At 44.7% G+C, this 14,060-nt stretch overlaps 1 protein-coding gene across 2 annotated transcripts in view; it reads left to right on the forward strand.

The window, feature by feature from the left end:
- Nucleotides 1-14,060, forward strand: part of LOC128104173 (carboxylesterase 1E-like) — a 32,921-nt gene that overhangs the window by 11,192 nt on the left and 7,669 nt on the right. For both annotated transcript variants that reach the window (XM_052728967.1, XM_052728968.1), the window contains exons 5-11: nt 1,656-1,809; nt 4,666-4,770; nt 5,402-5,506; nt 6,762-6,800; nt 10,103-10,243; nt 11,465-11,545; nt 12,193-12,340. In XM_052728967.1, coding sequence (XP_052584927.1) covers nt 1,656-1,809; nt 4,666-4,770; nt 5,402-5,506; nt 6,762-6,800; nt 10,103-10,243; nt 11,465-11,545; nt 12,193-12,340 — 773 coding nt within the window. The remainder of the gene's footprint in view (nt 1-1,655; nt 1,810-4,665; nt 4,771-5,401; nt 5,507-6,761; nt 6,801-10,102; nt 10,244-11,464; nt 11,546-12,192; nt 12,341-14,060) is intronic.

The following is a 14,060-nucleotide window of genomic DNA, read 5'->3' on the forward strand; positions in this document are numbered from 1 at the left end:
TTCCAGGATGTTTACTCCACCCACCAAACTTACGCTTGCCTTGTGAGAACCACTCCTCACGTTGCTGCCACTTAAGGAATCATCCACTTTCACCTGTGCTCCTCAGCTCACCGCCTTCCTCTATGACAGGATCAGCATCATCATTGCCCTTGGATATTTGACATTTCCTCCTAGGAAAACAGGGAAGGAGTGGGCTCATGTAGGGAGCTCAGTTAGTGGTGCTACAGGCAAGTTTTTAACTAACTGTTCTCAAGGCCAACCATGACCTCTACCAGCACTCATCCCAAGCTCATGTGGCTCACTACACCAGCCATAGACAATCTATTCTGGCCTTTTTGAGATGCTCCCATTCCTGGCTTTGGCTACTTTCCTCCTTCTCAGTGGCTCCTTCTTAGTCTTTCCACTCTCTGTCTTCAGGCTACATGTGTCTTCCTCTCTACTAATGCCCTAGTGACCCCAGAAATGCTAACACAGTTCCCTGTTTGTAGTCTTCACCTTTGAACCCCAGGAGCTCCTATTTAGCTAATACCTCATCCCTCCTCTGGATGTGTGCAGGGCACATTTCACTTCACAAGGCCTTTGTCACCAACTAATTGTTCCCTACAACAAATACCTTGTCTGTTTCCCATAAGATCCTCTGCGTAGCTGCTGGCAGCTCCAACTTTCTGAGTGCTCTGGACAAAGGCCTCGTAGGTTTTTGGTCTCCTCTTTTTGTCCTAGCCCACATCCAACATCGGTTCTCTCCATTTACTAGTCAAAGCTCTAAGTCTTTAGCCTGTTATTACACCTTAGTTTTTATAAACCTGTTAATTCACTAGGAGAGTGCTCTACGGAGTGTCCAGAATGCTCTGGGAGATGCCTGAGTCAAGTCAGGCCTCTGCACAATGTTCACCATTATTTACAACAGCACAGAGACTCTTGCCAAGTCTCCCAGTCCCTGTTCTACCTACAATTCATAGCAGCCACCTGCACACTGTTAGTCCTAGGGCCTTTGTACCTGATGCTTCTCCTAACCTAAATTTCATCCTCTAGACCAGTGGTTCTCAACCTTCCTAATGCTGCAACCCTTTAATACTGTTCCCCATGTTGTGGTGACCCCCCAACTATACAACTATTTCATTGCTACTTCTTAACTGTAATTTTGCTACTGTTATGAATCATAATGTAAATGTCTGATGTCAGACCACCAAAGGGGTTATGACCCACAGGTTGAGAACAGCTGTTCTAGATGCTAATAAGACCCAGATTAATTTTATTTAGGTCTATACCAAATGCCATTATCTCAATGAGGCCTTCCCTGACCTCAGTACTGCCTCATGATTTTATCTTTGCCTCTTTCTTTGTGACTTTCTTTTTCTAGTGGCATGATACACCCTTTGAATCTGTTGGTTTGTGGTCTGCAGTGTAAAATTAATGTAGTCAGATTTTGTCTTTTTGTATCCTAGAAGTACAGTTGGATGAATGATGGGTACTTAGTACATAGCTGCTAAAAGAAATAGTGAGAGCCCCACAAAGATCAATGTAGGGATGAGAGGCATATGAAGTCCTCTGGGTCAGGCATTAAAGCATAGCCTAATTCTGGAAGGTCCCCTAAGTCCACCCGAGGACCTGGGAGCCTTGCTATTCTATTTATGCCCCCTAATATTTTCTTGCAGCACAGGGGATGAACACAGCCGGGGGAACTGGGGTCACTTGGACCAGGTGGCTGCACTGCGCTGGATCCAGAACAACATTGCCAACTTTGGAGGGGACTCAGGCTCTGTGACCATCTTTGGAGAGTCAGCAGGAAGTGAAAGTGTCTCTGTTCTTGTAAGTGTCCCTGGCAATCCCTGCATAGTTTTGGTGAATTTGCTGATGGGACCTCTTGGAGACCAGCCATCTTCAAGGGTCACAGATATCTTTATTTTCAATACAGGAGTTCAGGAATGCTTGCAGAATACTAGATGGGGAGGAGCTAAGGAACAAACTAACTCTGGCTTCTAGAAAGTTCAGTGTCCAACTTTGTTTTCTAGAATCATAAGCATGTCCAGTTATAGCTTGGGACATGGACAATCCTAGTCTTCTCGCTTGGTTAATTTTCCCCTTTTGTTAATCATTTAGCATCAATACTCACTACTTCTCATTGGAAATAGAGTTGAGTATGAACCACAAACAGGAAGAAGTAGTTTCTAGGCTCCAAGGCAGATCTACATGCTATGGCCTTGAGTGCTGATCACCATGAGGGAACTCTGAGGTGTTCTTGTGACTTGTCAATAACCAAGAGAGAGGGCAGCTGACTCTGAAGCAGAGGGATGAATTTTGCTTGGAGGGTAGGTGAGAAGTGGAATGGGTAGAAGTGAGATGGGCAAATCCTAGCAGGGGATTTGGGACACAAATGCATGGAGATATAAATATTTTGCTAATGTTGGGGATGTGCCACACCTGCGATGGTGTCGCCCATGTGACAAATGCCGATCTGATGGTCTCACGAGGAAGGGGGGCACGTGTCTCTCGAGGCTAGGCCCCAGGCAGTCCCCTGGCAATCAGCCCGAGCAATGGTTCCTGGATACATTGTTCCCTAAAGACCAGCTTTCCGTGGATGGTTGGCAAGACTCCTGCTTCTTTCTTCTTTCCTGACAATAACAACCTCCCTGTGCCCGTACCTGATAACTCCTCAACTGTTACACTGGCACCGCCCCCAGTGATTCAAGCCCTTGGGCAGATAGCACAAAAAACCCCTACTTCAGTGGGGGCACTCATGGATGGATTAGAAAAGAAAGAGCTAATGATTCAGGTTCCCACAGATTCTAAGGAAGAAAATGTAAAAGTAAAAAGATTGTTAGGTAACCCTCGCTCAGCTCATGCAAACTCACAAGAAAGAGAACTTAGGAAACTGGCAACCCCCACAAGAATGGTTGGAAAGTACATTCAATACCGTATTAATGGGAAATGGTGGACACCCCCTCGTTGAAATCCCAGAAGTAGAAATTACTTAGATCCACCCCCTTTTACCAGGGCTTATGACTATGAAGGGAATCGGTTGGGTAAATCATGGGGGAAAAGAATGTTGTGGAATCAGTTGCCTTTTATGGAAAGGCTGGTTAGAAGCAGAAAGGTATGGTGCACATATGATAGGCAGACAAGGTCAGCTATATTGAAGGGTATAGCGCCTGTGCTAAAGAGGTGGGCTAAGGCTCTTGGCGAGGACTTTGTAACTGTCTTTAATAAATTACTAGAAATGGATCACTAGTTATTGAGTACGTGATCTGGCTCTTAGGGTTCAGGCCACAGCATGTCTCTGCCTGAAAGGATTAATCATTCTGAAAACTACATTGTGTGACCACAAAAGATTGCGTCTGTTGTTTTCCTTTTGCCCCTGGACTTAGTTCCTTGTTAAGATTGTACAAAATCTCAGCCTGATGTTCAGTAAAATTGCAGCAGTTTCACAGCACACTCTGGTGTCTGTGTCTGTCTGTCATCGCCGAATCCCAATTATCCTGAGCACCTTCACCCCGTTCTCCCTCGGTCTGGTGGCCCTACTGAGACCCAGTCCGTGGCAGGGATGGAACTTAGGGAAACCCAAAGAGAAGCTTAGAAATAGAAAATTTCTGTGGACCATAAAAACACTACTAAGTGCTAACTCACAGTTGAGGAAACATATCTATCGCCATTCTCTCTCCATACCCCCTCTCAATCAATCCATAAAGCTACCCATCTATGATCTATCTGCATCTATTGATCATCTTAAAACCAATGTATATATGCTAGATAGATATATATTTATCATATGTCCATTGATCTATGCATCTATCTATAATCTATCAATCCATCACTCATCATCTCTTTATGTCTCTATCCATTCTCTGACTCCATATAATCTAATTATATTCCTTTTTTACAGTGAAACTTTCCTTAATAATGTAGGGTGATACAAATATTTCCCTAAACATTAAACATTCTTACATAACACTATGATTTATAAGTGCATACCATTCCACATCAAAACTGAGAAATTGCTTATTTACCCAATATCCTAATATATGGATATTGAAATATTCCAATTGTTTCCATTATAATTAAATATCTTCTGTACTTCTGATCATTTCACACTTCCCCTTCCCCTTTCCTCTTCCCTACCCCTCTCTCTTTCACTTTCCTGTTAGTTGTCCCATAAGCTATATCCTCAACCCTTTTTATGATGACCCCCTTTATTAGGGTAAGTTCTGAGTAATAAACATTCTATTGCAGAATTTGTGGCAAAGAATTTCCAGAACTATCTTTCAGTTAGTTTTGATCATCATGATGGCACTTACCATACACTTCCTGTTTTGTTTCTTAGTGTGTACTCTGGTTCCACTACACTGAGGTTTTATGGGAGATCTCAGATCCAAGGTCTCAGAAAAAGACCCGGAAAGATGAGACTCCCTCATTTCCACAGATTACCACAGTCCCTAGGTGAATGGGTAGGGTAGGGGAGAATGTAGAAGGAGACTTAAATAGCAATAAGGAAAGAAACAGAAGCCATGAATTTGAGAGTTCAGCAAGGGAGTGGGTATGCGGGAGAGGTTGGAGGGAGGAAAGGGAAGGGGGAAGTTATGTAACTATGATCTCAAAAATTATTATAAAAAGGGTAAGCTGGCCCTTTTGTGTGTATAAATTCTTTCCTCCTCTCCTCCTTCCCAACAGGTGTTGTCTCCTCTGGCCAAGAACCTCTTCCACAGAGCCATTTCTGAGAGTGGTGTGGTCTTCACTTCTGGTTTATTTATGGAGAATACCAATTCACTGACTGAAGTAAGTACCACCCTGGACAACTCCTGTGTCCTTTCCTCTGATCTCCTGGGATTCTGGGTGGGGGCATCTTTCTGCTTATAAGATTCAACTCAAGAGATTTCTGAAGTAAGAATGGCTGAACAGGAAGGGCTTTTAGGGCCTCGTCTAAGCCACACTCCGCTGGTGCCTGACCTGAATCATGTTATCCAGATGCCTTGCTGTTCTGCACAGTTTGAGTGTTGAGATAGGGTACATGCCACCTATATTAGTTCTCATACATTGAGTACTGGAAGCAGAGGCCAAATGATCGATAAGCGAGTGAATGGATCAGAACTAAACTGTGGAATCATGGATTCTTTCTCCTTACTTATCTGTACCAGGCTTCTTTTGAGATACTTTGACATTTTGTTCATTTTTAAAGTTGTAAGGACACAGAATCATATATGTGAAACATCGATATCTGATGTCACAATTATAATTGAAACAGAAAAAAAATCCATGGGCCCCAGAAACCACACTGGCTGCTCTAGAGTGTTTTCAGGAACACTTTCCTGTCTTTAGAGATGGGGCTTAGGATAGAACCCACTGTCTACACCAATGGTGGGTACTGATGTTGCTCTTGACGTCTGTGGTTGCCCGACATCTCTTGCAGAAATTTGCTGCTATTGCTGGATGCAAAACCACCACGTCTGCTGTCATCGTTCACTGCCTGCGCCAGAAGACGGAGGACGAGCTCTTGGAGGTCACGCAGAAAATGGTGGGTGTGTAGTCTAGCGAACTTCCTCTATAGGCTTGGACCCGGGTTTCCTTCAGTCTTCTGTCATATGACTCTAAAGTGCCAGATGCAGGATTTTTAAAATTTTTTATTTGTTTGTTTTTATCTATTGGGAGCAGTATCAGTCAATGATGCCAACTGCAAATTTTGTGCTTTCCTTTTCAAAATAGTTTTTTAGTTTTTGCAATTAAAATACAATTACATAATTTTTCCCTTTCCTTTCCTCCCTCATGCCCCTCCTCTTGCTTTCTCTCAAATTCTTGACCTCTCTTTCTTTACTTGTTGATGCATGTGTGTGCTGTGTGTGTGTGGTGTGAGTGTGTGCTGTGTGTGTGGTATGAGTGTGTGTGTGTGTGTGTGTGTGTGTGTGTGTGTGTGTGTGTGTGTGTGCGTGTGCGTGTGAATGCTGGAAACGACTGTCAGTGGGCTTCTAGGAGTCACAGTTTTTTGTTGTTAGTGCACACTTTGTTTTGAAGCCTTGACCAGGAAAAAGTATTGGTTGAAACAGAATCCTTAAGTAACTAATGTCTTAGTATGTGGCTGGGTCTGAGTGCTCTGAGAATATATTACTGAGAATCTGTACCTAAGCTTTCCATTCTATGGCTTCCCTCTGAAGTTTGCTTGTCTCCTGGGAAGATAAAAGTTAGCAGCACCCTACACTTACACCCTATTTGCTAAGCAATTGTCTAGCACCAACATTTCAGCAATAGTTTTAGTTTAAACTTTGTTGAACTGAAACTGTTATGTATTCATTTCTAAGTATTAGCTGTGTTCGGGAATATGGTGACCCCATCTCATATCCAGATGTCTGAACTTAAAGTAGGGGAGTGGGAGGGAATAGAAGGCTCATCCCGTCCTGCTTCACATACCCAGTTCAACCTCCTCTTGATGCTGCCACATCCTCTCCACCTTTGTTCTACAGGGAAATTGGGGTGTTCTAGCCAAGAAGGAACTGGTAGGGGGATGGTTGTGGGAGGGTACAGGTGCAAGCAAGCAGACATTCTCCCCAGAGCTCCAGTGACCCTGACTCTAGGTCCCAGGACCTGTTGACTTCCTGCCGCTGCCCCTCCCTCAACATGCTCCACCTGTACCCTGCAGAGAGAACCCCATGTAGGGTTCTCGTACATCAGCCAAGGCGCATGGGGCGGGGGGGGGGGGGGAGGCTAGGAGCACAGCCCAAATGATCAGATTGTGTACCAGGAAGGTTGACCACCATAATGTGCCTTTGTTTCCACAGAACTTCTTTAAGCTTGATTTGCAAGGAGATATCAAAAAGGTAAGGATGTTTTAAGGTTTACAGCCTTACAGTGTTAGTCTTCAATTAACTACAGTTGGTGGAATTCCCCTTGGTGGAATCATACCCATTTCTTGTCTGTGCTGTTGAGGCCTAGAGCAGCAAAGTCACTCGATAGTTAGCACAGGCAAGGAAACCAGAGGCATGGCTGGCCCTGCTCCCCAACTGCCAGTTCAGAGCTCCAAATCTGTAATTTTTTATCCTTTTCTTGTTTGCATTTCTTGTGTAAAAAGTGGTCCTAGGAAAAGAAATGACACTAGAACTTTCCACTATCAGAAGGATGAGGTTACTAGTTGGGAGCCGTTGTTGAGCACAAACCTCTCAAGATGACATAGGGCCCAGGAGGTATGTAGGGAGGAGCCTGAGATGTCAATCCCGGGGCTATCACACTGTATCTTATACCACGGAAACTCCACCAGGGCCCTGCATCCCATTCCTCCTGCCCTCGCTCCTCCCAGCAGTGACCACAGTCTGTCGAAATCAGTCTTGCAGCATCCTACACACCTGTCCTTTTCACTCCTGCCCTGAGGATCCCATCATCTCCTTTAAATGTCTCTAAGGCTAGAATGAGACTCTTTTAGCCATTTAACAAAATTTAAAGAAATACTTACTCTGTGGTAGGATATGATTTTGAGTTGGGATACAGCAGTGAAACAGACAAGATGTCTGTCCCTCTTAAGGAATTCCATCCTAGAGGATGAGGGTACCGTAGAAAGGAGGATGAGGGCACCATAGAAAAAATATTCAACTATGTTCTGGGTCTTGGTCATGCTTATGACAAAAGTGGAAGATGGGGACAGAATTCCCTTTCTATGGTGTTCTACCCCATGGCTCATACAGTCCTGAGATTACCTGAGTGAAGTCAGTGCTGATGAAACAGCATCCAAAAGAGGGGAAGGATATTTGCCTACCTGAGGATGAGGCCATTCTGGGGAGTGGTCACGTGGTACCTACAGTATGTGATAAAACTTTGGAAAAGGGAAGGAACCATCTAAACTTGTGGATGTTTGTGTTCAAACTTCACACAAGGATGACGACTTTGAAAAATTCATAGTGTAGAGCATGGTTGTGAAGCTGAAGGAATGTGGTGTCATGTTACCCAGGGTGGGAGAAATAATAAGTCCTGCCCATTTGGTGTTTTATTAAATCCTATCTCAGCTAAGTCTTTTCAAAACATGTATGTGACATGGTGTGTCTTTAAATAGGACTTCACACGTAATATAAGGGTGTGGGTGCTAGCATGGTGGTAAGAGGCTCAGAGGAAATATGTTCTGCATTTCCCCTGAAGCAATGGTTTAGGAGTCACTAATCAAACTGTGGTGATATTTTAATTGTGCTGAAGTGTGATTTTATTTGTATGTTAATAAATAAAGTTTGCCTAGAGATCAGAGGTCATTAGCAAGCCAGGAACAGAAGTCAGGTAGTAGTAGCCCACTTCCTTAATCCAATCACATGGCAGGCAGAGTCTTTGTGTGGTCAAGGACATAGCCAAGCGTGGTGACACTAACCTTTAATCCCAGTACCAACCATAGAGATCTGGAGGTCTGTATAGAAAGGCAGTGATGAGGAATTCATGTGGTTAGGTTTAGAACCAACAAGAAGGCAGAACAGAAAGGCAATAAAAAGACAAGTCAGACAGGAAGAAACGCTCTTTCAGGGGAAGTGATGGCAGCAAGTGGTAAGATAAGGTGGTCTTGGCTCTTGGCTAGTGCTCTGATCTCTTGGGCTTTTAACTCTGTATTTGGCTCTGTGTTTCTTTTTTTTTTTTTTTTCATTTTTTTTTAAATTTATTTTGCAATACAATTCAGTTCTACATATCAGCCACGGATTCCCTTGTTCTCCTCCCTCCCGTCCCCCTCACCTTCCCCCCAACCTCCCCCCCCCCATTCCCATCTCCTCCAGGGCAAAGCCTTCCCCACAGACTGAGGTCAACCTGGTAGACTCAGTCCAGGTAGGTCTAGTCCCCTCCTCCCAGGCCGAGCCAAACAATCCTGCATAGGCCCCAGGTTTCAAACAGCCAACTCATGCAATGAGCACAAGATCTGGTCCCACTGCCTGGATGCCTCCCAAACAGATCAAGCCAATCAACTGTCTCACCCATTCAGAGGGCCTGATCCAGTGGGGACCCCTCAGCCATTGGTTCATAGTTCATGTGTTTCCATTCATTTGGCTATTTGTCCCTGTGCTTTATCCAACCTTGGTCTCAACAATTCTCGCTCATATAAACCCTCCTCATTCTTGCTAATTGGACTCCCAGAGATCCACCCAGGGCCTTGTCATGGATCTCTGCATCCAGATCCCTCAGTAGTTGGATGAGGTTTCTAGCACATCAATTAGGGTGTTTGGCCATCCCATCACCAGAGTAGGTCAGTTCGGGCTGTCTCTCGACCATTGCTGGCAGTCTGTTGTGTGGGTATCTTTGTGGATTTCTGTGGGCCTCTCTAGCACTTTGCTTCTTCCTATTCTCATGTGGTCTTCATTTACCATGGTCTCCTATTCCTTGTTCTCTCTCTCTGTTGTTGATCCAGCTGGGATCTCCCGCTCCCCCAAGCTCTCTTTCCCTCGACCCTCGCCTTTCATTACCCCCACTCATGTCCAGGCTGTTCATGTAGATCTCATTCCATTTCTCTGTCATTGGGCGATCCCTGTGTCTTTCTTGGGGTCCTGTTTTCCAGGTAGCCTCCCTGGTGATGTGAGTAGCAGACAAGTCATCCTTGTTTCATGTCTAGTATGTGTTTCTTATTTAATAAGACTGTTTAGAAATTCATCTACATTCAACATTCATGACAACCTTACAGACCTAAGGTATAGTGAGAAATACCTCACTATAATAGTGTAAGGAAGCCGGGCGGTGGTGGCGCATGCCTTTAATCCCAGCACTTGGGAGGCAGAGGCAGGTGGATCTCTGTGAGTTTGAAGCGAGATCCAGGAAAGGCGCCAAAGCTACACAGAGAAACCCTGTCTTGAAAAACCAAAAAAAAAAAAAAATAGTGTAAGGAATAGTGAGGATTAATTCTAGGTAATGTGTTACAATTGAAATATACATGGCACATGTTTAATTTGAGTTAAGGATGCTCCTACCCCTTCTTTACCACCATTACCTTGCCATAGACAGATGCCCCTAATCAGGCCTTTGTGACTCCAGACCGTTCGCTCCCTTCTATGGACCCTGAGTTCTGTGGCCACTGTCTGCAGCCATGGGGGTCTGTGTTCCAGCCGCCCCCTTGGTCAGGCAGAGCAGGAGATGCGGGTGATCTCTAACACAGTTCTGCTCTCTTCCCCAGCACTACCCCTTTACGCCAACTGTGCTTGACGGAGTGCTGCTGCCCAAGGCCCCAGAAGAGATTCTGGCTGAGAAGAGTGTCAACACTGTCCCCTTCTTAGTGGGAATCAACAAGCAAGAGTTCGGCTGGACCCTGCCAAATGTGAGCATAAACAGAACTGCTTGATAGACGTCCCCCCCACACACACCAATTATTCATCCAGTCTGTGCATCCATGAGTTCTTTGTTCAAGCCTTGCTTGGTGTCTCGGGCAGCTGTCCCTGTTGTTATGAGTGGATTCTCCCATGGAAACATTCTGGGGCATCACCTGTCACCTGAGAAATGCTGGCCTGGGAACATGTTGTCATTACTTTTCCTTAATAAATTCTGGAATTCCCAGACTTCTTGGGCCTGTAGAGACAACACTTGTGCAGATGAAATAACCAAATAAATCAAGAAAGGAGTAGAGAGTCCAGGAGTGTCAGGCTGGGGCACAGAAAGTTCCGCTTGGGCTTGGCTCCTCAAGTTTCATGGATCCCCACGGGTGCTCACGGTGCCTCAGGGACAGTGTTCAGAAAGGTGATCTGACTGAGTTCGCATTTGTTTTTAATAGGTAAGAAGAGATTTTCTTCTTTAGCGATTACAGAACTCCCCAACAGTGGTTAAAACAGGGCAGGTTTTACCCAGTAATACAGTAACAGGGAGGGAAAGATTAAACATGACCTGGACTCAAATCCCTGACACCAAGGCCAGGGATGTTGTCAGTATGACGGAATAGAATTGCCACTTTATAGTGACTTATACAAGAGAGGTGGCAGGGGCCAGTCTTCCCATCAGTGGGCTGTCCCTGGAGAAAGTATAATTTTTGCTTGAAAGCATTGGGCTTTCTCAGGCAGGCATAGGAGGGGCTCAGTGCCTTAAGTTGCTGAAACAATGTTGGAGTCAGGGCTCTAAGAGTAGAGTTCTTGATGAGGTCAGTACATGCTGAGAGTTTTGCAGCTCTTGCAGGGGGATTTCAGATGTCATCAAAGAACCCAGCCATAATGGTTTAATGGTGACTTCCTCAGTCAGCAGGGTCTGTGAGGACCCAATCTGTTCCTCTATCCTTGGGCTTCTGCTTCTACTTTACCCTTGTCTAAATGTCCCCCACTGCCTAGGGAAATGTAATTCCCCTAGCCTGATAGTAAGTATGTAAGCACCTTCACCTCATTCCTTCAGTTTCTATATACAAATCCACTTGTTTTATTGATTTTTCTTAAACTCATGGGAGACCCATATCCAGGGATGAAGAGGTAGAGTCTTCATTCCACAGTGGGCAGGATGATTGTTTCTTCCTGTTCATTCCTGAGGATTCACAAATACTTAACTATTTTTTTTTAAACAGCTAATGGAATTTCCACCAACTGATGTAAAACTAGACAAGAAGATGGTCACATCACTCCTGATGAAGTCTGCTTATTTCTTCGTAAGCATTTTATGATCCATGGTAACTGGCTGAGGGACTGGCCCGAATTACCAACCATTTCTTTTTCTTTTTCTGTTTTTATTCTTCTCTCACATGTTACAGCCTGAATGCAGTTTCCCCTCCCTCCACTCTTCCCAGCACAGCTCCCCCAACTTTTCCCATCATGTCCCCACACACCAGATCTACTCTTCCTCTATTTCCCTTCAGGAAAAGATCAGGCCTCATCCTTCAAAGGATTTCAAGCAAGCATGGCATAACAAGTTACAATAAGACTAGGCACAAACCCTCATATTAAGGCTGGACAAGGCAACCCAGTAGGAAGAAAGGGGTCACAAGAACAGGCAAAAGAGTCAGAGACATCCTCACTCCCACTATTAGGAGTCCCACAAGAAATTCAAGCTTAACAGCCATAACATATGCAGAGGACCTAGCTTCCCATACAGTGTCCATAATTGTCACTTCAGTCTCACCAGGAAAAGATTGAGACTCACTCGGGCTCTGTACCCATGTTTCCAACTTTCTGATTTTATCACCCCAGGAGGTGTTTATACAGGGCACAGAAAGCTCACAATCAATGAAGCATTCTCAATTGGCTGGATAAGCCACACTGCTCAGTTGGAGACGGTCACTTTGTTCATCAATTACAGAACATACCAGAGGACGGGATTCCAGCTGCCATTGAGAAGTATTCAATAGACACAGATGACCCAGACAGAAGTAGAGCCCTGCTCCAAGAGTTGATTGGGGACGTGATGTTTGGTGTACCATCTGTGATTGTGTCTCGTGGCCACAGAGGTGAGTCCAACAGGTTGGATGGGGGCAACAGACAGACCAGCTTTGGCCTCTAACCTGCTGACATCCTAGGACAGACAGATGTGGAAGCTCCTTGTGGTTAGACCTCAAAGTTTGGTGCAGGAAGAGCTCTTGTTCTGTTTAGTTCCTGGCAGTAGCGGGCTCTACAGGCAGGATGCAAATGTAAGCAGTTAATTTTTTAGTTGATCCCAGGAAACATCATTGAGGGAGATGAGGAATGACAAAGGAAGGAGATGGAGGCCAGTCAATGATGCACAGCTAAGCACATACCCACTGTGGACAATGGGCTCTGAAACTCTGAGAATAATCAGATGAGTGGTCTTAGGGTTGTTATATCTGAGCAAGAGGTGAGGATTTGTATCCACCACCGCTCATTTGTCACTGGTGTGCTTTGATCTGCTGCACATGGGCAAAACAGTTAATAGTGACCAGAGAAAACCTTGAGGCAAAAGGGCTCCTAGGGTTATCAGTACTGGAGGTAGAAGTCAGGCTTCTTTGCCCAGACAAGATGGCTGCTATAAACATCATGAGGGAAGAGAGACTTATTTGGGTCGTTGATTCAGTATGTGGTAAGGAGACTCTACCATTGTGTCCCTGGGTAAGATTCATCATTTTGGGGAGCATGGTGGAGCAAACATGCTCACTTCATGGCACACAAGGAGAAAAGTGCAGGAAGAGGACAGGAAAGGTATCTCCAAGGACTCCCCCTAAGTGACATGATTTATTTTTAGTATGTGGAAGCACTATTTGATTTTCATTTGTTGATTTCCTCTGCTGTAATTTTATTCTGTTTACTTATTATTTGTAAGTACTTTGGGAGTTTATAGGGTTTCTATCTGTGGGAATATGCTGGTCATGAATATTGTTGCAGGTCTGACTTTCCTATTTGGATGCCTACTTTTTAAACTTTTGCCAAATGGTTCAGGCAAATACTTCTAACACTATGCTAAATCAAAGCAGTGTGCAAGGTAATTTTTGTCTTGTTCCAAGTTCTAGAGGAAAATATTTTCCCTGTTGGGGACAATGTTGACACTGGACCTTTTTTTTTCTTCTTTGTCTTATTTATTTATTTATTTTTTAATGCCAAATGCCATTTATTGAAGAAGGGAGGAGGTCTTAAATACAGGCTTACAGCACAATGGGAGAACCCCAGAGGGCAGAAGTTCGCTACCGATGTTTTACAATCTTGCATCTAAGCTGTTGATGCCTATTATGCAGGATACACAGACAAGGAACTTCCCTTAAGCATTCAGGAGGGTGGAACCTGGCAGGGAATTAGCATAGGGAGGATATCAAGGTCAAGGTCAGCAAGCAAGGCAACAGTTACACAAAATGGGGGCCAGGGTCCTACAGGTCCCCCTTTTACAAAAAATGAGCTTCTGACTTAGGTTGCATGGGATGTCAGCAGATCACCTTACCTGTCATGGAGATACCTGGCCAGACCACACAGGTGCTCTGTCTTAGGTTGGTGAGTGCCCCCCAGGCATTACCCATCTCTGAATACTCATTATTATACAGGCTCAATCGTGTGGGAGCTGCAGAGTTAACTGCTGCCAAAGATATCAAAGTGGCACTGGGCTTGCAATCTGTGTGTTCAACACAGAAAAGACCAACAGAAGTCCTAACCCACCCATAGTCAGTAGGCTAAAGGCAACTGAGCCATTCCCTTCCTTAACGAGCCTTATTACAAATTGGAGTCCTT

This window comes from Peromyscus californicus, unplaced genomic scaffold (assembly GCF_007827085.1).
Source record: "Peromyscus californicus insignis strain IS unplaced genomic scaffold, ASM782708v3 Scaffold_8__1_contigs__length_139910024, whole genome shotgun sequence".
Lineage (NCBI taxonomy): Eukaryota > Metazoa > Chordata > Mammalia > Rodentia > Cricetidae > Peromyscus > Peromyscus californicus.